Source organism: Gracilinanus agilis, chromosome 2 (genome assembly GCF_016433145.1).
Source record: "Gracilinanus agilis isolate LMUSP501 chromosome 2, AgileGrace, whole genome shotgun sequence".
Taxonomy (NCBI): Eukaryota; Metazoa; Chordata; class Mammalia; order Didelphimorphia; family Didelphidae; genus Gracilinanus; species Gracilinanus agilis.
This window is the reverse complement of record NC_058131.1, coordinates 480,548,451-480,571,867: the sequence shown is the minus strand read 5'-3', so window position 1 is coordinate 480,571,867 and position 23,417 is coordinate 480,548,451. Positions and strand designations below refer to the sequence as shown.

At 43.2% G+C, this 23,417-nt stretch overlaps 1 protein-coding gene across 1 annotated transcript in view; it reads left to right on the top strand.

Moving 5' to 3' along the window:
* The window catches only part of LTBP2 (latent transforming growth factor beta binding protein 2), a 198,074-nt gene that overhangs the window by 155,471 nt on the left and 19,186 nt on the right, over positions 1-23,417 (top strand). The window contains exons 12-18 of the mRNA XM_044662078.1: positions 235-450; positions 2,705-2,724; positions 4,906-4,945; positions 5,127-5,237; positions 9,824-9,952; positions 12,078-12,206; positions 21,017-21,136. Coding sequence (XP_044518013.1) covers positions 235-450; positions 2,705-2,724; positions 4,906-4,945; positions 5,127-5,237; positions 9,824-9,952; positions 12,078-12,206; positions 21,017-21,136 — 765 coding nt within the window. The remainder of the gene's footprint in view (positions 1-234; positions 451-2,704; positions 2,725-4,905; positions 4,946-5,126; positions 5,238-9,823; positions 9,953-12,077; positions 12,207-21,016; positions 21,137-23,417) is intronic.

Sequence of the window (23,417 nt, the reverse complement as noted above, 5' to 3'; positions counted from 1 at the left end):
AGAAAGGAAGGAAGGAAGGAAGGAAGGAAGGAAGGAAGGAAGGAAGGAAGGAAGGAAGGAAGGAAGGAAGGAAGGAAGGAAGAACAGTATTGATTCTAAGACAGAAGGTAAGGGTTTTTAAAAAAAGTGAATGGCTTTAATTTCACAGTGCTTTGTATAGAGTAGGTGCTTCGTGAATGCTGGTAATGGAAATTGAGGGGATTTCATCTCAGTCACAGACCTCTTATCTTTCAGAGAGCTTCCGAGAGATCTGTCCTGCTGGTCATGGCTACACTTATTCCAGCTCAGACATCCGCCTGTCCATGAGGAAAGCAGAGGAGGAAGAGCTAGCCAGAAGCTTGGAAAAGCATGGAGAGAGGAGTAACAGGACTATAGTCTGGCCTGCTGGGAGGCAACCACTTCGAGAAGTGACAGCCAGCCAGTCTGAAGCTGTGGCCACATCTGCCAGAGGTACGGTGGGGGGCTGATGCCTTTTGGCCTGGGGGCAGGGTCCTCTGGCTCAGTCTACCCCAAGAACATTAGGGCACTTGCTCAGATCCAAATTCTAACTCTTTAGAGTAAGATGGGTAGAGAAATGTCTAGTTATTTCTTCTTAGAAACTTTCCTAGCTTGTCTTTGTGGGAATTCACCCAGTCTTCTTTCCCACCTTAAGCCTGGATCCATCCACATCTCAGGGAAGATGGGAAAGCCTCTCCAGTTGCCCCTCACTGTCTTTTTTCTCATGCCAATCCCCCCAAAAAGGGATCTTTCTCTGTTGCCATGCCCCCGGTTTTGGCAGTCCTGAAGAGCATGCCAGGCAGTGAATTTCTTGGGCAGCTGCTACATTTGCTAGATGGTACTTCTTCTATTCCTTTCCTTGGAGTCATTGTATCGATTATCCTAAAAACATAAATCTGAGCTCTAGGACTACTAGATGCTAAGGAATTTGGCCTGCTGGGTCTGGGAGAAGGCTGGACATGTTGTTTCTGAAGCCAGTGCCTTTGGGAGAGGTCTTGTCATGCCAGGCATGCAGGAAGCAACTGATTTTAAATGATCAGACAAGTGTCTGGGTAGGGGTGCCAGAAATCAGAGTAGGTAATTCATTAGGAATCCAGGTAGACAGGACCTGAGTTAAGAACCTCTGGAAATTAAGAGAAGCCAAAGTGGGCATGTTAGGAATTCAGGAGAGGCAGACAGGAGAATCAATGTGTCTTTGTTAAAAGGAAAATTCTTTGGGCTTTTGCCCTGATTAATGAGGCAAAACTTGAGAAAAGAGAATTAAAAGAGTTTAATAAAATACATCAAGGTAGCAACATGTTGATCAGCCGATCGTTGGAAATAAGTAAGGGGTTCGAGATGGTTCAGTTTTTAATCGATAATTCATAATTAGTAAAGACAATTTAGATAGGTCTAAAAATGGAGGTGGGCCACTTCATCTCAACTCCTCCCTAAGGAAGTGATGTTTAACGGGCAGGGGTGCAGCTAGGTGGTTCAGTGATTAAAGAATTAGACCTAGAGACAAGAAATCCTGGGTTCAAGTCTGGCCTCAGATACTTCCTATCTGTGTGACCCTGGGACAGTCACTTAATCTTAATTGCCTGGATCTTCCCACTCTTTTGCTTTGGAACTGATACTCAGTATCCATTCTAAGACAGAAGGTAAGGATTTAATTTTTTTTAATGTCTATCTCATTCTGTATTCAAAGTCTATCTCTTCTCTATCAGGAGGCAGGTAGGATACTTCTTCCTCAGGACTCTAAAATCATGCATGGTCATTACGTCAATCAGCATCAAGAAACAAATTTTATTCTTTTATTTTTCCAGGCCAAGGCCTACCTTTTTATTTGTTTTTTTTATTATTATTAAATAAAAATTTTCCCCAATTACATGTAAAAACAATTTCCAACATTTTTCAAAAAATATTGAGTCTTGGGGGCAGCTGGGTAGCTCAGTGGATGGAGAGCCAGACCTAGAGACGGGAGGTCCTAGGTTCAAATCTGGCCTCAGACACTTCCCAGCTGTGTGACCCTGGGCAAGTCACTTGACCCCCATTGCCTACCCTTACCACTCTTCTGCCTTGGAGCCAATACTCAGTATTGACTCCAAGACGGAAGGTAAGGGTTTAAAAAAGAAAAAAAAAATATTGAGTCTCAAATTCTCTCCATTCCCTTCCCTCCAACCCTCCACCTCTCTTGAGATGGTAAGCATTGCCAAATAGATTTTATATGTGCAATCATGTAAAACACTTTTCCATTAATGGACAATTTTATTTTTACATTTTTAAAAATTAATTTTCCCCATATTATTCATTTTTGTAAATGAGTAACCTTATAAAATCAAAACCCCAAAACATAATACCCAAATAAACAAGTGAAAAATCATATGTTTTCATCACAGTTCTTTCTCTGGAAGTGGATCACATTCTTTGTCATAAGTCCCTCAGAATTGCCCTGGATCATTGTATTGATGGAAACAGCTAAGTCTTTCACAGTTGGACATTTCACAATATTGTCGTTACTGTGTGCAGTGTAGAAAATTTTAAAAGAAATTTAGCAGTGAAGGAGAGGAGGGAGGTGGAATCATTGATAAATGAAGAAGAAGGGCACTAAAGGCTCTCAGATACCCAGTGAAATAGGAGAAAAGGGTTAGGAAGAGCATCTCAGGAAGTGAAGTAGGAGCCCAGAATGCTCTTCTCTGAACTGACACACTCACCTTTCCCTTTGCAGGTGACTCAGAGGATGGCCAGGTAAGTAATTCTACCAGCTGGGAAGTTTTGGCTGTCTTAGAGTTGGGGAAGTGGAGCAGGCACTGAGTTCTAGAGCTGTGTAACTCCAGTGCAGCTGAAACAACCAGGTAGTAAATGTTTTAGTAAGCCCCTTTTACCGGACCTGTGCTAAGCTCTGAGGATCCATCTCCTTCTTCTTCACTGCTGAGTTAATATTCTGGTCCCTGTTTGTTACTGAAAGCCCAAACATGGAGTAGGGACATCTCAGCTCTGCCTCTGACTTGTTCAAGGGCTTGCGCTCCTCCTCACTGTGGAGGGAAACCCTTCTCATCAGGAACTGACTGGTAAGAGCTCTGGCATCTTCCCAGGATGGCACCCCAGAAATATAAAGCTGTATTATTATATCTGAAACCACTTCTTTGCCTCTTCCTGACCTCCAGTCTGTCTCAAGTGCTGATCCTCTAATGGTCTTGTTGTCTCTTCTTAGTGACCCCTGCATACTTTCCTCCACATCCACACCCTTACCCTGGCACCCTCTCCCTCCCTCATTCCCTCCCCCATATTTGTATTTCTCGGTCCTCCCAGAGCCAGGACTCAACATTCTCACCCCTGCTATGCCTAGATCCTCCTTTCATCCTCTATCTACTCCCACTCTACTATTTTGTCTCTTTGCTGCGGTCTTGGCTTTCTCTGCCTCCTGCCTTATCTTTCTCCGTCATTCCATGCTGACCCCTTGTTTCTGGAATTGTTGTTTTTACCCTGGACACCAGTCCTATCTCCTCCCATTTTTCTAATTCTCCCTGGACCCCCCCCGCCACTGACCCTGCTCCTCCTACATCATTTTCTTTATTGCAGGTTCCTTTCCCTATCTTCTCTCTCCACATTGGCTTGGCTTCTAATCCAGTGTTCCTTGCTGGGACTTGCTTCTCTTCTAGAAATACATCATGGTATAATGGAAAGAGAATTGGAGTTTCAACTATAGGATCTGGGTTTGAATCCTAACTCTGCTGCTTAATACTTGTGGCCTTGCGTAGATCACTTTAACCTCTAGGTTAAACCTGTAAAATTAGGGAATTAAATAGATAACCTCCTATGTTCCCTCTAGTGATAAATTTACGATCTTTCCAGTGAGTGTCAGGTCCTTTGACAGATAGCTCTTATCTCCTGAGTTTTCTTGGGCTGGGATGGGGCTGAGATCCCCAAGAGTTACATTTTCTTTAATAGGAAGGTTACATGCATTATTACTGGGCTAACATGAGGTTGTCATTCACTGAGAAACTATGGAGTGTGTAGTCTAGATAGAAAGCAGAGATGGGCTTAGGCTCCTATTGTTGTTCATCACATATGAGTCTTCTGACAGGGTCACATCACTAGTCAGGGTCTGAGGCTAGATCTGAACCTAGGAAGGTGAGTCTTCCTCACTCCAGGCCTAACACTCTCCACTGGAATTTGTTATTGTTCAGTTGTTAACTGAACCCCTTTTGGGGTTTCTTGGCAAAGATACTGGAGTGGTTTGCCATCTTCTTCTCAAGTTCACTTTTACAGATAAGGAAACTGAGGTAAATAGGGTTGAAGTGACTTGCCCAGGACCACACAGCTAGGAAGTGTCTGAGGCCAGATTTGAACTCAGGAAGATGAGTGTTCCTGATTCCACACTGGACCCTCTATCCCTTACACCTAGCTGGCCCTCTCTGGAATTTAGAGAATTCATTTGTTTCCTTTCTCTTTTTCCTTATCTGTACAATAAATACAGTTGTATCCCAGAGGAGCAGAAGGGAGGTATTGAAAGAACAAATAAGATTGTGCCTGGAAAGGATTTTGAAGAGAAACCTCAGTGAGAATTGTCTGACTGTATTTTTTTTTTTAACCCTTGTACTTCGGTGCATTGTCTCATAGGTGGAAGATTGGTAAGGGTGGGCAATGGGGGTCAAGTGACTTGCCCAGGGTCACACAGCTGGGAAGTGGCTGAGGCCGGGTTTGAACCTAGGACCTCCTGTCTCTAGGCCTGACTCTCACTCCACTGAGCTACCCAGCTGCCCCCTGACTGTATTTTCTTTTGAGTGAGCCAGGGAAAGCTTGGGATGGATAGAGGGATCGTAGAAGGGAGGAAGTTTCTGGATGGTGACAGAAGGGTCCTTCTGAAACCAGCTCCCCCTCCCCCCAGGACTGATCTCTTCTTTTCTCTAAACTTGAACTCCTCAGATCACTGCAACTGCTGACTCTGTGCCATCTGGATCCCCAGGTAAGTAAGTGCCTTCTAGGGGAAGAGAGGGAAGTGATAAAGCCAAGCTAACCTGCCACATGAACCCTTTAGGGAAGCTTGGGTGGCTCAAGAACAATGGATAGAGGGCTAGGGAAGAAGGTCATTCCCACCAATGGGCTGGAGACCTAGCCTCAACCAAAGTGTCCTCTTTCCTCTACAGGGTCCTCCATAGAAACACCATCTCCACCACCTCTTGGGCAGATGACCCCAGAGCCTCAGGAAGAGGAGGGAGACTCATCCCTCCTCCATGTGGCCTCCACACTGAGCAAAGGTACGTGTCTAAACCCCCTGCTTAAACAGCAAGTTGGAACTGTCTGACTCAGAGGTCAAAGCCTAGAGCTCTTTTCTAGAAGTGAGAGGAAAGCACCTGCGTCCTGAAACCTGGTGGAAGAATCTGACAGGCTTCACTGACCTCTCCGAGGGTTTGGAGAGTCGGTTCCTTCACGATTCCTGGCTCAGGAATGAAAAGAGTGTGGAATCTCCCTTAGGGATACAGCATCCACATCTGGTGTCTCTAGTCAGCTCCGGGGTGTTGAGTGAGGAGTCGGGGAATGGACAGGGAGGGGAAGCTGGGAATCACTTTGGTATGGGGGGAGGGCAGGGGTAAATGGATTACAGCCTCCCGAGGGTGCCTGTGGGGAAGAGGCATCACAGGATCTTCCCAGAGGCTCTAGGAAAAACTCCCAGAGAAAGGGGATAAGTAAGTCCCCTTGGGAAACCTGGCCAGATTCCTGCTGCATTGAACATTGAGTCATCTGGCTTTGCTGGCAGCAGCTACAGCTTTGTGGCCCTGAAGAGAGCTTGTTTACTGGGAGAATAGCGGTTCTGTTGTTTCAAGGTTGCTTAACTGTCTGAGAGTCTGTACTTTTCTCTCCCTCTGGGCTTCTGGGGTCCCATCTGTAATGACCTGAGGAGGGTTTGGGGGAGCTGGAGGAGTGGGGGGTGGAGAAACCTTGGCAATCTACCTGTCTCTGGAATGTGTTTTTCTCAATAGCTTTTTGTTTGGAGCTTGGTTCAGAGAGATGTCTAATGTTGTCATGGGGCTCTCATATGTGCATGTGTGTGTGTGTGTGTGTGTGTGTGTATGAGAGAGAGAGAGTGTGTGTGTGAGAGTATCATGAGAGTGTGTGTGAGAATGTGTATGTGAGAATGTGTATGTGACAGTATGTTTTTAAGTGTGTGTGAGAGACAGTATGTATGTGACATGTGAGTGTGTGAGTATATGTGTATGTGATAGAATATATGTGAGTGTGTGTTTATGAGTGTGTGTGAAAGTGTATGTGAGTGTGTGTGTGTGTAAGAGAGTGTGTATGTATGAGTGTGGGAGTGTATGTGAGAGAATGTGCATGAGTGTGTGTGAGTGTGAGTCTGTGATTGTGTGAATGTGTGTGAGTGTATGTGGGAGTGTGAGAGAATGTGTATGAGTGTGTGCATGTGTGTGTTTGAGAGTGTGTGAGTATGTGGGAGTGCATGTATGTGTTGGAGTGTATGTGTTTCAGTGTGTGTATGTATGTGTTTGGGTGTGTAGGCGTGAGTGTGAGTATGTACATGAGACAGTGTGTGAAAGTGTGTATGTGAGAGAGAGAGAGAGAGAGAGAGAGAGAGAGAGAGAGAGAGAGAATTGGGCAATCTCCCTCTTGTGGTGCTCTTCCATCCTCTGCCCACTCTCCATTTCTCTAGGCCCGGCCTCCCCTGGCTCCTGCCCCAGCTTTCCTTCACATTTTCTTTTGTTCCTATTCCCCTAGAAGCCAGTTCCTTCTCCTCTTTACCTTTGATCCAACCCTGATACTCTTGATAGCTTCTCTTCCCATTTGACTTCCCTTCCCTATGTTCTTTCTCTTACTTCGTTAGGTTAGGGCCACGGTGCTGATTCTATGTTCCTTGCCGAGATTTGCTTCTTTTCTCTTAGGGAAACAGCATAATATATTGAAAAGAGGGTTGGGCAGACTTTTTATAGCATCATAGATGGAGATCTGGAAGGGATATCAGAAGCTATCAAGTCCACACCCCTCATTTTATAGAGGGGGGAAGCTAAGTCACAGAGAAACTAAATGATTTGTCTAGTTACCCAGCTAGTAAGTGTCTATGGTGGAATATGAACCCAAGTCCTTTCAACTTTGGGTCCAGTGGTCAGCTAACATGCTTGCTTCTCTAACAGGTGCTAAGATTAGAAGTCCTGCCTCAACCTACCTGCCCTTTGAGAAGCATCTCATCAGGGTGGGAGAGAGGAGAAGTTGTTCCCTCCTGCATAAGGGGAGAGATTCTCATTCCAGCTTATCCTATCATGCCAGAGCTAAGTGCATGGAATGTCTGCCCTCTCTCACTTAGGCTCTGAAAAATTCAGGTTTCAAGTCTCTAGCTAGGGCTTCCTCCCCTTGATAATTGTTTGGAGTCTGCTCTCCCCTGAGGTTCCAACTCTTCACCTTGTTCCTTGCTATTTCTCCCCCTCAAAAGCACCCCAAATTGTTCTCCTCTACCTTTCCCCCCCTGTGTTCCTTGATGTGGTTGGTGTTACTAGCATGGAGGGTAGGAAGCAGAGCAACATATGTAAGGCTCATTGTATCTGGTCCTGTGGATTCTTCCAGGAATTTACATAGGTCTAGGCTTTACTTAGCAGCCTAACTCTCCCTCTACTCCCTTTGCCCTGTGGGAAAGCTGGTGGTAGCCTCCTTTCAGTTAGAGGATCCTGCCTGCACTTCCCACCCCGGTTTGTATCCCCCACACTTCTGAGTGTTGGTTTAGGATTTTTCTGGGGAATCCTAATAAACTTTTAGGTTGTTGCAGCTCTAATTTTATCAAACAAACTGTCTTGGCCTCTGGAAATCAGTTAGGGGATAGGGTCTCCATGCCAAATAGCCTGTGATTACATTGTATATAAGCCAGTTTCTATTCTGCTGACCTAAAAAAAATATTCTCGACTTAGCAAATGCCAAATAAGATGGGAATTTCCAGACCCAGAATAGAACAACAACAAAAAAATAGGATCGGACACTAAACTTCAGTATTCTTCTATTTCAGGCCTACAAAGGGAATTTATGTTGGGGTCAGGGTTGGGGAAGGTATTGGAGAAATCCTTGAGTGAGTGTTAGGTTATAGTAAGAATGAACTCTACAATAGTTTATAGGAGATCTCGTTCTTTCACCATCTGTGTGACTAGATTTTGGACTTCTCATCTGTAAAATGGAAATAGGAATAGCTAATCTATCAGTCTCACTGGATTTGTGAGACTCTCGCAGTAAAGTACCACGAAAAGCAAAAAGGTCTGAACAAAATATTATTATTTTGGGGGGAGTGGGATGAAGAATCAGCAGGAGATATGAAGCTAGAGCAGTGATTGCACTGAGAAGATGCACTGAGGTCATTGATGAAGTTTTGAGGCTAAGAAATGCAATAAGTGGTCAGAGGTTACCCAAGTTTTCTCTGAAGAAGTTACTATAGGTGGGGGAAGGGCAACATTAGTGTAATAATAAAAAGAGCCTGTAACCGATGTTTGATAGAAGGGAGATAGAGAGTCTGTATGGTGAGTCTCTCTCCCAGTACTCCCCTTTGGCTAAATATACACTGGGAGACTTTAAGCGGGTGTCACCCCGAAACTGGATGGTCGTGCTGCCCCTCAGAAGTTGGGAGCAAGGCTTCCCTATAAGAAGAGGTATGTGGTACCCCAATCCGATTCTGAATGAGGACAGGGCTCACACAAACCTCCCCCCCATCAGTTAATTTCACGGGAGGCGGGGAGGGGTGTCTGGCTTCAAGATGGAGGCAGCCAGACCAAGCTGTGGTTCCCCTCTCCCTTGTTGTCTCTCAGGCACTCTGGAATGCCATCTGACTGATGATTGGCTTTTATTATTGGCAATTCAGGGATTGGGGAAAGGGATGAAGGGCAGAGGGATTTTGGGGTTCCCTCTTCGCTATCACTATGGAGTCCATCGCTTAGATGAGAACCTTAGTGGTTCCCACTCCTAAGCTTCTTCCCTCTCCCCTTCTCCTTCTGTTTCTATTTCTAGTTTTCTGTTTTTATCCTTTTCTATAATTGTAACTTTTGACTAAAAAGGGGTCTCTCAGCAAGCTTGGGTAATGGGAGAAGGAGAGTAACAGATGGCTCCCAAAATGGAATCTGAAAGCTTAGCTGACTCGATAGTTGAAGTCTCAATGGGTGAGATGCAAAGCAATGGCTTTGACCAGGGAATCAGGGTTTCAATTTCCAAAGAAAGATCCTCAGGAAGTCCTCAGGACTGGATCTGAGCTGTGATGTCCTCCTCCTCTCTCCTCCCGGTCCTCCACTGAAAGCCCTCTCCTCCTCCTTCCTCCCCTCCAGCACATCTCCCAGAATCCTCTCTGGTCTCAACTGTCACCAGCTGTCAGCAACTTCTTCTCTGGCTCCTTTTGTCCCATACCCCTTGCACAAATCCCATCCTTACATTAGGAAAGATGTTTGGAGACTTCAGGTCATGGGGTATTTACTTGGTAGAACCACCTGTAGTGGTGGAAGGCTGGAGCTTAGAAGAGAGAGTCACAGAACCATAGATTTAATCTGCAATGGACATTAGAAACCATTGAGTCTAACCTTTTCATTTTACAGATGAGAAAAACTGAAGTTGAGAAAGGTTAAATAACTTACCCAGGGTCATAATGCTACTAAGTGTCTGAAGTAGGATTTGAACCAAGGTCTTGGGAAGAGATTGAATGATGAGGCCACTGAAATGGGGAGAGAGATGGTGACTAGGAATTCCACTCTTTCACCTTCTTGGATCCCTGGAATCCTATGTGGGTGCCATAGCCAGGAATAGAGACAGGTCTATCTCTACTTCTCTTGGCTCCTTCCCTAAGCACTCTGTAAACTGCTTTGGTTTCATATAGAAAATGACAGGTGCTCGGCTCTGCCTGATGATATCTGTGGTCCAGGAACTTGTGTGAACCTTCCAGGAAGATACAGCTGTGTTTGTAGCCCTGGTTATCGACTGCATCCTAGCCAACCCTTCTGTACAGGTGGGTATTCCAGTGGCCCCCAAGAAATGGAGGATGGGTCTACAGAGAGAAAGAAAATGAGAAAGGAGGGGAATGATGTCAAGCACCTCAGCATTCTAAAGACAATGCTGCAAGGAAGTGGGGTGAGATAAGGGCAATGTAAAGGAAATAGCCCTGTGACAAGTGAAGAAACTTTTTTTGCTCTTTAGAAATGTTTTGTTTTTTTACCAATGACATGTAAAAATTATTTTTTGACATATGTTTTCTAACATTTTGAGTTCCAATTCCTAGTTGTGTTACTGGGGGCAAGTCACATTGTCTAACCCTTACCATTCTTCTGCCTCAGAACCAATACACAGAATTGATTCTAGGACACAAGCTAAAGGTTTAAAAACAAACAAAAACCAAAAATGTTTTGCTTCTGACTACCACCTCCCCCAATTTGCCCTCGCTTTGATCAGTCTCCCTTCTTCTCTTATTCTTCCTCTTCTTCCTCTCCTGGAAGGTAAAATAGATTTCTATACCCAACTGAGTGTGGATGTTATTCCCTCTTTGAGCCAATTCTGATGAGAATAAGGTTCAAGCATTGTCCATTATGGCTTCCCCCCACCGTCTTCCCCTCCAATATATTAACTCTTTTGCACTTCATGTGAGATAATTTGCTCCCTTCTGTCTCTCTTTCCCTCTTCTGCCAGTGCATTCCTCATTCTCATCCCTTAATTTAAAAAAATATCATTGTGGTGGGACTTTTTCCAGCCAAAAAAAAATAAAAAAATAAAAAAAACTAGTTTTGGAGCACTGACTAAGTAGAGTGTTAGGTTAGATATAAGCCCGGAAAGGTAGGAAGAGCCCAGGTTATGAAGGACCTAAAAAGTCAAACAGAGGACTTATATTTCATTCTGGAAGTAATAGGAAGGCTCTGGAGTTGATTGAAGGGGGAAGTGGATGACACAGTCAGACATATACTTTAGGAAAATCATTTTGGAAGCTTAATAGAGGATAATCTGGAGTGCAGAGAGACTTGAGGCAGAGAGATTAGCCAGAAGGCTACTCCAATAGTCCAAAAGTGAGATGATAAGGGTGTGCACCAGTGTGGTAGCAGTGTTAGAGTATGGAATGAGATATAAGGCAAAATCAACAGGCCTGGGCAATGAATTGGAAATAGACAAGAGAGAGGGAGGAGTTGTGGGTATGGACATGACAAGAGAGAGTGAGGAATTAAGGAAGACACTTAGATTACAAACCTGGATGACTGAAGAGGCTTGTACTAACCTTGACAGGAATAGGGAAATTAGGAAGAAGAGAGAGTTTGAGGGAAAAGATAACAAATTTGATTTCAGACATGCTGAGTTTAAAAGGTCTATAGTACATTCAGTTCAAGATGTCCAATAGGTAGTTGGAGTCAGTCAATCAATAAACATTTATCACAGGCTTACTATGTGCTAAGAATTATGCTAAGCAATAGAGATTCAAAGAAAGTCAAAAGACAGTCCCTACTCTCTAGGAGCTCACCTTTTTAAAAAAATATTTTATCTTCCCCCAATTACATGTAAAAATAATTTTAAACATTCGTTTTTTAAAGTTTTGAGTTCCAAATTCTCTCCCTCCTTTTTATCCTCTCTCCCTCACTCACTCCCCTCCCCACCACCTCCCTGAGATGAAAACCAATCTGATATAGATTTTACACGTGCAATCATAGAATACATTTTGCCATATTAGTAATTTTGTGGAAGAGATCTCAAATGAAGAAGGAGAAGGAGGAAAGTAAGGAGGAAGAGGAGGAGTGAAATATAGTATGTTTCTGTCTGCATTCCTACCAGGAGCTCCCATTCTAATGGGGGAGAGCTATGTACAAATGAGGTACATACAGGATAAATTGGAAACAATCAAAAGGGAGAAGGTCCTGGAAATATGAGGGATTGAGAAAGGTTTCCTAGAATAGATGAGATTTTACCTGGGATTTGAGGAAGCCAGAAGGTAAAGGTGAGAAGGAGGAGCTTTCCAGTGATAGAGAACAGCCTGTGAAAATGCCTGGAGTCAGAAATTGGAGATGGGAGATTGTTGGGTCAGAAGAAAGGTTAGGGGAAGATAAGAAGCATACCTGAATATGTGTGTCTTTCTCCCCTTGCTATCTGTCTGTGCTCAGATGAGAATGAGTGTCTCAGCGACCCCTGCAAAGGAAAAGGGCGATGCATCAATAGAGTGGGTTCCTACTCCTGCTTGTGTTATCCTGGCTATGTGCTGATCACTTCTGGGGCTACTCAGGAGTGTCAAGGTAAGGAAAGGCCACCTGCTCTTCCAGGGTCCTACCTCTGCCTGGTTCCTACCAGGCCAAAGCCCTCAATTTGTGTGGAGGAACAGAAGAAAAGTTCTTTGTTAGGATCAGAAGCCTTGGATTGAAATCCTATCTGGGCTTTTTACTCCCTGTGTTACCATGGGATGACCTTGAGCAAGTCATTTGGCTTTGGTTTCCTCTAATCAATATAATCAATAACCTCTAATCTCTAATCAATGTATTACTGAATGAATGGATGGATGTGAGCCCTGTGACAAATAACTACAATTTGAAGTACCCAATGAAGAATTTTAAAACTCACTTGCCAGAAGATATCACTAAGTTTCTTTGAGATACCTCTAGCAGCTGAGAAGAAACTCAAGGTCCGCGTAGCTCAGAGGTCAGGGGTCCAAGATTAAAAAACAAAACAAAAACAAAACAAAACAAAAAAAAAAACACAACACTAGATGCCAAGGTTTCCCCAGGCTTTAATCTCAAACTACAAAGATCTAATCTACTCTTTCTCCCAAGACAAGATGGGATCTTCTTATTTGACTATATGGATGGGGAGGTAGAGAAAGTGAAAGGTGGGAAAGGGGAGATAATTACCTCAGCATGGCACTCTCAGGGACAAACTAACCAAAATAAGGTGACAGAGAAGAGTGTCTTTCTGACTTTTTGCCCAATTGTTACCGTGACCACATTTTCCAAACCACACTCTTAATGACAAAGGATATCCCTTTTTGCAAAGCTTCATTACAAGTATATTTCTTAAATGAGATAATGTCTGCAGAGTACTTTGTAAAACCGAAAATGCTATATAAACGTCAGTTGTTATTATTATTTCTGAAATTGTTATTTGGGCTATATAAATAGTGCTAGCTCTGGGCCCAGATTCTCTGTAGGTTGAGGAGGGGGCCATTGAGGGTGGCTGTTGTGGCCGTGATCAGCCTTTCCAGGGTTGGCAAGGAAAATTGGTTCCACTGCCCAGCTAATCCTGGAGTGTGTGACTTTGGCAGCCAATAGTGATGGCTCCAGGGTAGGAGTTCACAGTTATTGCTTTTCCCAGTGGGGGCTTGGCTCCTTCCCTGAGATGGATAGCCTTCTCCAGCAATCACAAAGCTAGTGTCCAGGGAAACATCAATACTCTCAAGGACAAACAACGAAATGCCCATTAATCTCTTCCCATTCCAATGACCTCAGTGTTCAATCCCCATACATAGTGATGACGCCCTCCCCAGAACTTTTCTGCCCCGGCTGGCTATTTCTTGACTCATTAGTAAGACTGGTAGGCATGAGGGCACCAGCCTGAGACAGGATAGGGCTAGATTAACTTGGTCCAATTCTGGCCAGGTCTCCCTGAGGTTTCTGGCTTCTTCCCAGCCATGACATTAAGTGGTGATTGGAAGGACTTTAATGGCGGGTGGAATAGGCAGCCACCTAGATGGTATCATTTGTTGGGATGGGGGAGACCCTGAAGACTTTTCTGCCTTAAAGAGCATACTTCTGAAAAGTGGCTACCTCTTGTAGGGGTACCAAACCTTAACACTAGAAGCTTAAAAGATGCCAATGTTCTAGATTATTTTCTTTTTTTTTATGTTCAATACTCCTTTTTTAAAACATGGATTTTAAATATATGTAACATAATATATAATACAATAATATAATACATATGTCCTATTATAAATGTTTCGTAAATTATAATAAATGTTTATTCAAAGCAAATTCTCACATTAGCTATGTACAAAAATCTCATTCTTTTTTCTCTACCTCTCTTCCACCCTTCCCATTTTGTTTCTTTCTTTTTTTTTAAACTCTTACCTTCTGTCTAAGAATCAAAACTAAGTATCCATCCCAAGGCAGAAGAGCATTAAGGGCTAGACAATTAGAATTAAGGGCCATGCCAGGAGGCCATATTTGAACCTAGTACCTCTCATTCTTCAAACCAGGCTCTTTATCCACTGAGGCACCTAGCTGCCCCTCTAGATTGCTTTCCAGCTATGAACATTGACAACTAAGTTATGTGGGACAGCAGAAAGAGAACTGATTCTGAGGTCAGAGAGCCTGGGTTCAAATCCCAGCTCTGACATTTTCTGCCTGTAGGCAAGTCATTTAACCTTCTCTAGACTACCCGTAAGTGAAGAGATTGGACCAGGTGGCCTCTGAAGGTGGCCCGCAAAGGTTCGGTGCATACTCGGAGTCAAGGTGCTAAGTGCTAAGGATACCCCAAAAAGGCAAGAACCCAGGCCATACCCTCCAGGAGCTCACATTCTAATGGGATGACAACCTGCAAATAACTATATGCAGGAAACACACAGATGGTGTAACTGGGACAGGAGGGTGGGGGAAGCCTCCTGCAGAAGATGAGTTTGATGTGAGTTTGAATCAGAAAGGCAGCAGTTGGAGGGGAGAAGGGAGGTGGGGAAGGCAGCATGTGAGAATGCCCAATTGTAGAGAATATGAAAGTAATTGTAGAGGTGAGGGAAATAAGATGCAAGAAAACCAGTAGGAAGGAGCCTGGTTGTGAAAGGGCCTCCCGTGTCAAACAGAAGATTTTTAGACTTGATTCTGGAAGAAACAGGGAACCTCTAGACAAGAGGCTCTTAACTTTTTTTGTGTCATGGTGTCATGGTCCTTGGGGAAGGGAAGACAATAAACATTTACAAGGAGCCTACTATGAGTTAGGCACTAGGCTAAGCTTTTTTTGTTTTTGAAACAAATATTATCAGGCAGCTAGGTAGCTCAGTGGATGGAGAGACACGAAGTCCTGGGTTCAAATTTGACCTCAGACATGTCCTAGTTGTATGACTCTGGGAAAGTCACTCAACCTCAATTGCCTCACCCTTACTGCTCTTCTGCCTTGGAACCAATACACAGTACTGATTCCAAGATGAAGGTAAAGATTTAAAACAACAACAGTTATCTCATTTGATCATCATAACAGAGGCAGGTACCATTATTATCCCCATTTTATAGATAAAGAAACTGAGGCAAAGAGATGACTCAACCAGGAAATATTTGAAGTCAACTTTAGACTGTCTTTGGCAGTTTGGTGAAGTCTATTAATCTCAGATGTTTTAAATGTTTTTAAATGCATAAAATAGGGCAGCTAGGTGGTTTAAAGGATAGAGTGACTCTGGGTAAATCACTTAACCCAATTGCCTAGCCCTTGCTTCTTTCCTGCCTTGGGTTCAAGGCTTAGATGAACTTTTTTGGATATTGAGCCAAATCTGGTCTCAGATATTTCCTGAATGTATGACCCTGGACAAGTCACTTAACCTCCATTGCCTAGCCCGTCCTGCTGTTCTGCCTTGGAACCAATACCAAGTATTGATTCTAAGACAGAAGGTAAGTGTTTAAAAAAATTAAAATTTTAAATTTTTAAAATAATAAAGGATTAAAAAGGAAACCAATGAAATAGTTATAAAAAAGTATTTTTAAACCTTTACCTTCTGTTTTAGAATCAATACTGTGCAATAGTTCCAAGGCAGAAGAGCTGTAAGGGCTAGGCAATGGGGAGTTAAGTGACTTGCACAGGATCACACAGCTAGGAAGTGTCCTGTCCCCAGACTGCTACCTAAAAATGATTTTTTTTAACTCTTATCTTCTGTCCTAGAATCAATACTGTATATTGGTTCCAAGGCAAAAGAGCAGGAAAGGCTAGGCAGTGGGGGTTAAATGACTTGCCCAGGGTCACACAGCTAGGAAGTGTCTGAGGCTAGATTTGAACCTAGGACATGCCATCTCTAGGTCTGGCTCTCAATCCACTGAGCCACCCAGCTGTACCACAAAAAATGAATTTAAAAAAATTCAGAATTTAAAAAAAAAATTCACAAACCCTAGGCTAAGAACTCCTACCCTAGATGTAGGATCCCAATTTCCTATGGGAATGGGAAACAGGACAAAGGTTGACTGAGCTTCAGATTTGCCCTGGGACTGACTCTGGGGATTAGATCCTTTTCCCTGCCACATTTGACTTATCCCTACTTATTACAAACTTGTGACAGACAGTACTACATCTCCTCATCCCCTACAGCCAACAGACCACACAAGGCAGAGAGCCCTTCCCAGTTTCGTTGCCCAACATCACTTGGAGCCTCTCGGGTTCCCTCCATTCCCGTGCCAGAAGTTGGGGGAGTCTCTGATGGCCTGTATCCTGAGCCCACATTGCCTCTGTGGGTTCCATGCTCTGCTCTCGAGCTCCCTGCCCCCAAAGAATAAACTGCTATCCCACAGCCTCCTAATTATCTCCAGATTCCTGGGCTGTGGAGAGAGTGTCCCAGGCCTGTGTGGGGTGAAGGAGAGTCACAAATGACTAAGGATGGGAGAGCCGGGAATGAATCTGCTCTGACCTGACGGGATGGAATTGTTGGGTCTTGTTTCAATTACATCCAGACTCAGCCTCATCCACTGACTTATTCCTGCCTCTTACAGGCACACAGTCCCTTGTAGGGACTTCTTTCCCTGCCAGGAGTGAGTTGGGGCTGAAAGGGGGTGATCCAGATAGGGAGACATTAATCAGAGAAATACAGACAGCAAGAGACATGCCCAGGCTAAGGAGTGATCCCCTGGCTCTGAGCTGATGAGGAATGGACCTCACCTTGGAGATGTGTGTGTGTGTGTGTGTGTGTGTGTGTGTGTGTGTGTGTTTCAAGTGCTAAGACATCACCTGAGACCCAAGTGCTGACACAGCTCTCCAGCCACAGGAGATTGAGCTGCTCAGTCTCTTGGCATTCAGTCAAATCAACAAGCATCCATTGAGTGCTAACTATGTGCCAACCTGGGCTAAAATGCAGGCTTGTGCCGTACACCCAGGGGTGCGCTAGAGCCAACTCTACTATTTCATTCAATTTTCAGTGTGAGCATTTTCACCTCAAAAAACTGGCAAACACTACCAATCAGGACTTGATTTATTGTTTTGCTGATTGTCTAGACATAAGGAAGTGATGGAGAAAATATTCATAGTGCAGATTAAAAGGGGCAGCCAGTTGGTTCAGTGGATAGAAAGCCAGACTTGTAGGGTTGTTGTAAAGATCAATTGAGATAATATTTGTAAAAAAGCACTTAGCACAATGCCTGGCACACAGTAGGCACTATATAGATGCTTATTCAAGCCCCCAAGAATAAGAGCTTCTTGAGGGAAAAGATTGCTTTTTTATTTTGTCTTTATATCCTATAAGGCATAAGCATATATTACACATCTAAGAAATTCCTCTTGAATTAATTTAATGAAGATAGAGAGCACAGGAAGAGTAATTACCAAGAAAGGAGAGTTTTACTCCTCATGACCAGACCAGAGTTTTAAACTGTCCATGGATGTCCCACTCTTACCTATTGTTTCCTAATTAGTCTGTGGACACTCTTATGAGGGCTATGAGTTGGTATTTGCTCAAGGCATGTCAATAAATCTTTAAAAACAAAACAAAACAACCCTTACTTCATAGCTGTGTGACCCTAGACAAGTCACTTGACCCTACTGCCTGGCCCTTGTCATTCTTTTGCCTCAGAACCTATACTTAGTATTGATTCTAAGACAGAAAATCTTAGAAAATACTAATGTGGATTAAACTTAAAAGTGTGCCATGGGATATTTTTCCCCCTGAAAGATAGCTGTTAAAGATTTACCAAGAGTATAAAATATCAAGGGGCTTTAATAGCTTAAGATGGCACTAGGACTTTTGGGACATTCAGTAAATGTAAGGCTTTTTGTGAACCTTAAAAATGTAAGGCTCTTTGCCTTCCTTCTCCAGCTCATTTTCCCAATGAAGAAACCGAGGCAAACAGAGCTAAGCGACTTGCCCAGGGTCACACAGCTAATAAATGTCCGAGGCTGGATTTGAACTGAGTAATCTGAGTCTTCCTTACTCTAAGCCCAGCACTCATCCAATGTGCCACCAGTAAGCCCTTAATAAATGTTCATTTGGATGACTGGAAGAGAGTGAGATGGATGACTTTGTGCAACTCCATCTCTCTTAAATCTATTTCACATGCAAGTCAGAACATCACCCCATGATGTCACTGGTCCTCTTCGAAAACAAAGTACAAACAACAATATAACAATAAATATTGAATTGAAGCAAAATGGTTTAATAGAAAAAGAATCCAGGAAAGGAAGTCAGGAAATCTTTGATTTTCCATTCCAAATTGCTGTGTGGCCTTGAGTAAGTTGCTCTGCTCCATTGGGCCTCAGTTTCCTCATTTGTAAAATAGAGGGGCTGGACTCCATAGTCTCTGAGGTCCCTCCCAGCTCTAGATCTACAGCCCTATACCTTACCACTCCAAATTGCTCTTTGACCTTGGACAAGCCTATATACATCCCTAGGCTTCATTCTCTCCATTTGTAAACTGGGAAAAGGTTTAGGGGCAGGGTGGAGGGGGTATGGACTTCATTAAAGGCCCCTTCCAGCTCGAGCATGCTAGGCTATGCTTACAAATGACTATGTAGGTCTTTGGGGCAGCTAGCAGATAGAGCACCAGGCCTGAAGTCAGGAAGACTCTTCTTCTTGACTTCAAATCTGATCTCAGACACTTCCCAGCTGTATCACTCTGGGCAAGTCACTTAACTCATCATTGCCTAGCCCTTATTACTCTTCTGCCTTGAAACCAATACACAGTATTGATTCTAAGATGGAAAATATAGGTTTAAAGGAGGGGGGACTCTATTGCCCAATGTCTCATCCCTAGGAATTAACATGGGAGAAACACACCCAAGTTTATAGCAGGGTCTCACCCCAAGAATAGGAGACTCAAACTCCATTCAGTACAGAAGTAAGAAAAGAATTTTATTTGATGTAGTTGTGGTTTCTGGTTGTATAATAGCCCAATAGCTGGTGGAATAGCCTGAGGGCTACTCAGGTAGCTTTAGGGTCAATGGATAAGCCCAGGAGCTAGTAGAAGAGCCACATTGGAGCTTAATAGCATGGAATAGCAGCTCTGCTATAGGGTGGCAGCTTCCTCTGAGGAGTGGCGCTACCATACCTCATGGATCAGGGTTGGCATATTTATTGGGGTCTGGTAGCTTAGCAACTCCCTTTCTAAACTTGGGGGGGGGAGCAGCTGGGTGGCTCAGTGAATTGAGAGCCAGGCCTAGAGAAGGGAGGTCCTGGGTTCAAATCTGGCCTCAGACACTTCCTAGCTGTGTGACCCTGGGCAAGTCATTTAACCCCCATTGCCTATAAATAAATAAATGAATGAATGAATGAATGAATAAAATAAGCTCAGGTGGAGGTATGCTTTGGGGTTTGTTGTCATAAGGAATAAGGAGCATGCACAGGATTGGGGGGTTCTTCTGGAATGTCAGAGACCCCCGTGCACAGATTCCATGTTCCTCCATTGTCCACCTTGTCATCATTTGTCAGGGAAAGGTCCTTCCAGAGTGGGAGCGTGGGGAGGGGATACAGTACATTGGAGGACCACTATAGGCAATTCATTATTTCTAAGAAGAATATAAGCAATGAATAAAACAGAATGGGTACAAAGCTGATGCTTAGCAGAGAATGTTACCAATCTGACACACAAAGTGGATAATTGAACAATCTACAATTCATGCTTGATTAATGCCAAAACTACAGGTGATGCAGTTGATTTTCAACAAGTGCTAACTGGTGAGAAATGCAAGATTTCAGAGTATGAGGGTCCTGTTCCTATTACTGGCACAGTCTACAGCCTACCTCAAAATGAGCCTTTCCACCTAATAACTGGGGCTAATGTGTTAGTTGATTGATATGTTACTTTTCCCAAGTCTGTAGGTCAGTTGTTTTAGTTATGTCTGACCCTTCCTGACCCCATTTGGGGTTTTCTTGGCAAAGATCCTGGAGTGGTTTGCCATTTCCTTCTCCAGCTCATTTTTACAGGTGAGGAAATTGAGGCAGAGTGAAGTGATTTGCAAAGGGTCTCATAGCAGGTAAGTGTCTGAGGCTGGATTTGAACTCAGGAAGATGAGTCTTTCTAATTCCAAGCCCAGCGCTCTATCCACTGTGCCACCCAGCTGCCCAACTCGTCTGCCCAACTCACAGGAAAGTGACTTACTTATCTTTCTCTACACTTTTTCAAAACCTTTACATTCATTATCTCATTTGATCTCCACAACAGTTGTGTACAGGCTAGGGTAGAGATTGAATTATTGTCATTTTTCAAATGAGAAGCCTGCATCACAGAGGGGCCAAATGACTTGTCTACACGTCTTCACTCATCTAGCTGATGAGTGGCAGAGCCAGTCACATCGGTCTATTTTCTTTCCAAAAATACATCATTGAAGAGATGGCACTAAAGATAGATATTAAGGCCTCCAGTAATTTAAAAAAGAAAGAAAAGAAATAAAGACCTCCAGAGTCTGTCCCTGTGGGAAGTTATTTTTTGGATGGAAAGGACAATAGTTCTCCTAAAGCCAGCCCTGAAATCAAATCATAGAATTCTAGAGTTGGAAAGCTCTTTAAACATGACCTAATCCCATCCTGCTATTTGATAGATGAGAAAACTGAAGCCCTAAATGGGTACCTAAGGTCTCATGGTTTGTGAGTGGTAAAGCTGGGATTAGAACTCATTTCTAATAACTCTTCATCCAGTTCTCTTTCCACCACATCAAGCTGCCTCTCCTTATGGATGAGGGACAGCTGGGAGATGCCAGATGTGGCCCAAGGGGATAAAGGGGAGCGTACAAGACCTCTGCTCTCCAGACAGTTGAGTAAAGATCTTTGTCAGCTTGGCTTTAGCTAAAGCCTATAATGACCAGTCTCCCCATGTTATTACACACTTCCCCAAATCCCCATCCTACCCTTTCCTCTAACCAAGAATTGCCGGTGTGTTCACAGATGTAGATGAGTGTGAGCGACCAGGGGTGTGCATCGGGGGACAGTGCACTAACACTGAAGGCTCTTACCACTGCGAGTGTGGCCAGGGGTACATCATGGTCCGCAAGGGAAATTGTGAAGGTAGGAGATCGGATTCTTTTTTTTTAAACCTTTACCCTCTGGATATGATTGGGGATGTAGACTCTAAATGATCACCCTTGTGCAAATATCAATAATATGGAAATAGGTCTTGATCAATGACACATGTAAAACCCAGGGGAATTGCATGTTGACTATGGGAGGGGGGTGGGAGGGAAAGAACATGAAACCGGTAACCATGGGAAATTTTTCTTAATTAATCAATTAAATAAAAATTTTAAAAAAGGTTAAAAAAAAAAACTTTACCCTTTGGCTTAGAACCCATACTAAGTATCGACTCCAAGGCAGAAGAGCAGTGAGAGCTAGGCAATGGGAGTTAAGTGACTTGCCCAGAGTCACACAGCTAGGAAATGTTGATTCTCCTTTTTTTAATTAATTAATTAGTTTGTTTTTTACATTAAAGTCCCCAGGTATTTTCCTCCCTCCTTCCCCTCCTCACACCAGAGAAGGCATCATTTGACAATAAGGAAACTGGGAGTCTATCCTCCCTTGGCCCACTCCCACCTGCACCTACCACCCCAGTGTTGCCTTGAGTCCTTCTGGCCTCCAGCTGGAAGTCTTGGTCCAGAGACTCTGCTTCTTGTAGTTGTTCCACGAATGCTACTCTACTCTGAGACCATCTGGCGCCCTCATTTTACAGATAGGTATATTGAGGCCAAAGAAGGTTAAGTGATTTGCCCAGATCACACAGGCAATAAGCATCAGAAGTGGAATTTGATACCAGATATAACCTCTGACTTTATTGTTCTTTCTTCCTTGGCTTCCTAAGTTCTGCCTCGGCAGAACTGAATAGTCCCTACTCTATGTTATTTTCTTTTCTTTCCTTTTTTATTAAACCCTTACCTTTTGTCTTAATATTAATCCTAAGATAGAAAAGTGACAAAGGCTGGGTAATTAGGGTTAAATGATTTGCCTAGAGTCACACAGCTAGGATGTAGCTGAAGCCAGATTTGAACCTAGGTTCTCCCAACTCCAGGCCTGGCACTCTATTTACTGTGCTACCTAGCTGCCTCACTCTGTATCATTTTCACATTTTGTTCCTGCCTCCACATCTGAGAGCATTTTAGGTGTTTTCTTTTTTAAACCCTTACTTTATGTCTTAGAATCAATATTGTGTATTGATTTGTATTGATTCTAAAGAAGATATATGATAAAGACCAAGCAATAGGGGTTAAATGACTTGCCCAGGGTCACCCAGCTAGGAAGTATCTGAGGTCAGATTTGAACTCGGGGCCTGGCTCTCAATCCACTGAGCCACCTAGCTGCCCCCCCAGGTGTTTTATTTTCAAGAAAGCATTCTTAATGTTTTTGGTGTCACAGAAACAAAAACTGTCCCATTGGCAGTTCAGTAAAAATTATAAGCTCATTTTCAGAATTCTGTATCTAAGGGCATAAAATAAAAGACATTGGATTAGAAAGGAAACTATCTATATTGAAACACAATAATCAAAATACATTTTAAAAAAACAATTTAATAGGTGCCAGGTTAAGAATCCCTGTTTTAAAGTAAAATCCTCACACCCATTTCAAAAGCCCTGAGTTCCCATCCTAGCTTCCTTCTTCCCTACAGGGTCTCCTTGTAAAAAATTCAACTTTCAATCCTACAGCCACACCAAGCACATCCTATGCCTGGTTCTACCTTGACTTTTACATGTGTAGTTTCATTACCCTTCCTTGAAAGTGCCCCTATTACCTACGATGTGGCCCCTCCTGACAGAGAAGCAATGGACATATGAAGGGTGCAGAAAGACACAGCCACTGCATGGATTTGTTTCCTTGACTATGATGATTTGCTATAATGCTTCTTCCTCACTTTCTTTGTGCTTAAATGAGGAGGGAGGGATAATCAAGACAGAGTTAACAATAGTGATAAAAAAAAAAAGAGGGCCATTGAAATATTTTTTAAAATAACACAGAAGAGAACAGAAAGAAGTCAAGAAGGGAGCATAGACAATCAGGATAAATTTGACAGTAACCTGTTAATTTTATTATATACTTTTTAAAAGGCAAATGGTATGATATAGCAATTCACGGTTTCATATAGACTTTTCGCAAATTCCAGTTTTTTTAATTTTTTAGATTTTAAAATATTTTTCTATGTTTCTATGATTAATTTTCTTTTTCTCCCCTCTTTCCTTCCCCCTCCTGGAGCTGACAAGCAATTCCACTGGTTTATACATGTGTTATCACTTGATATCTACTTCTATAGTATTCATTTTTATAATAGAGTAATCTTTTAAAATCAAACACCCAAATCATATAT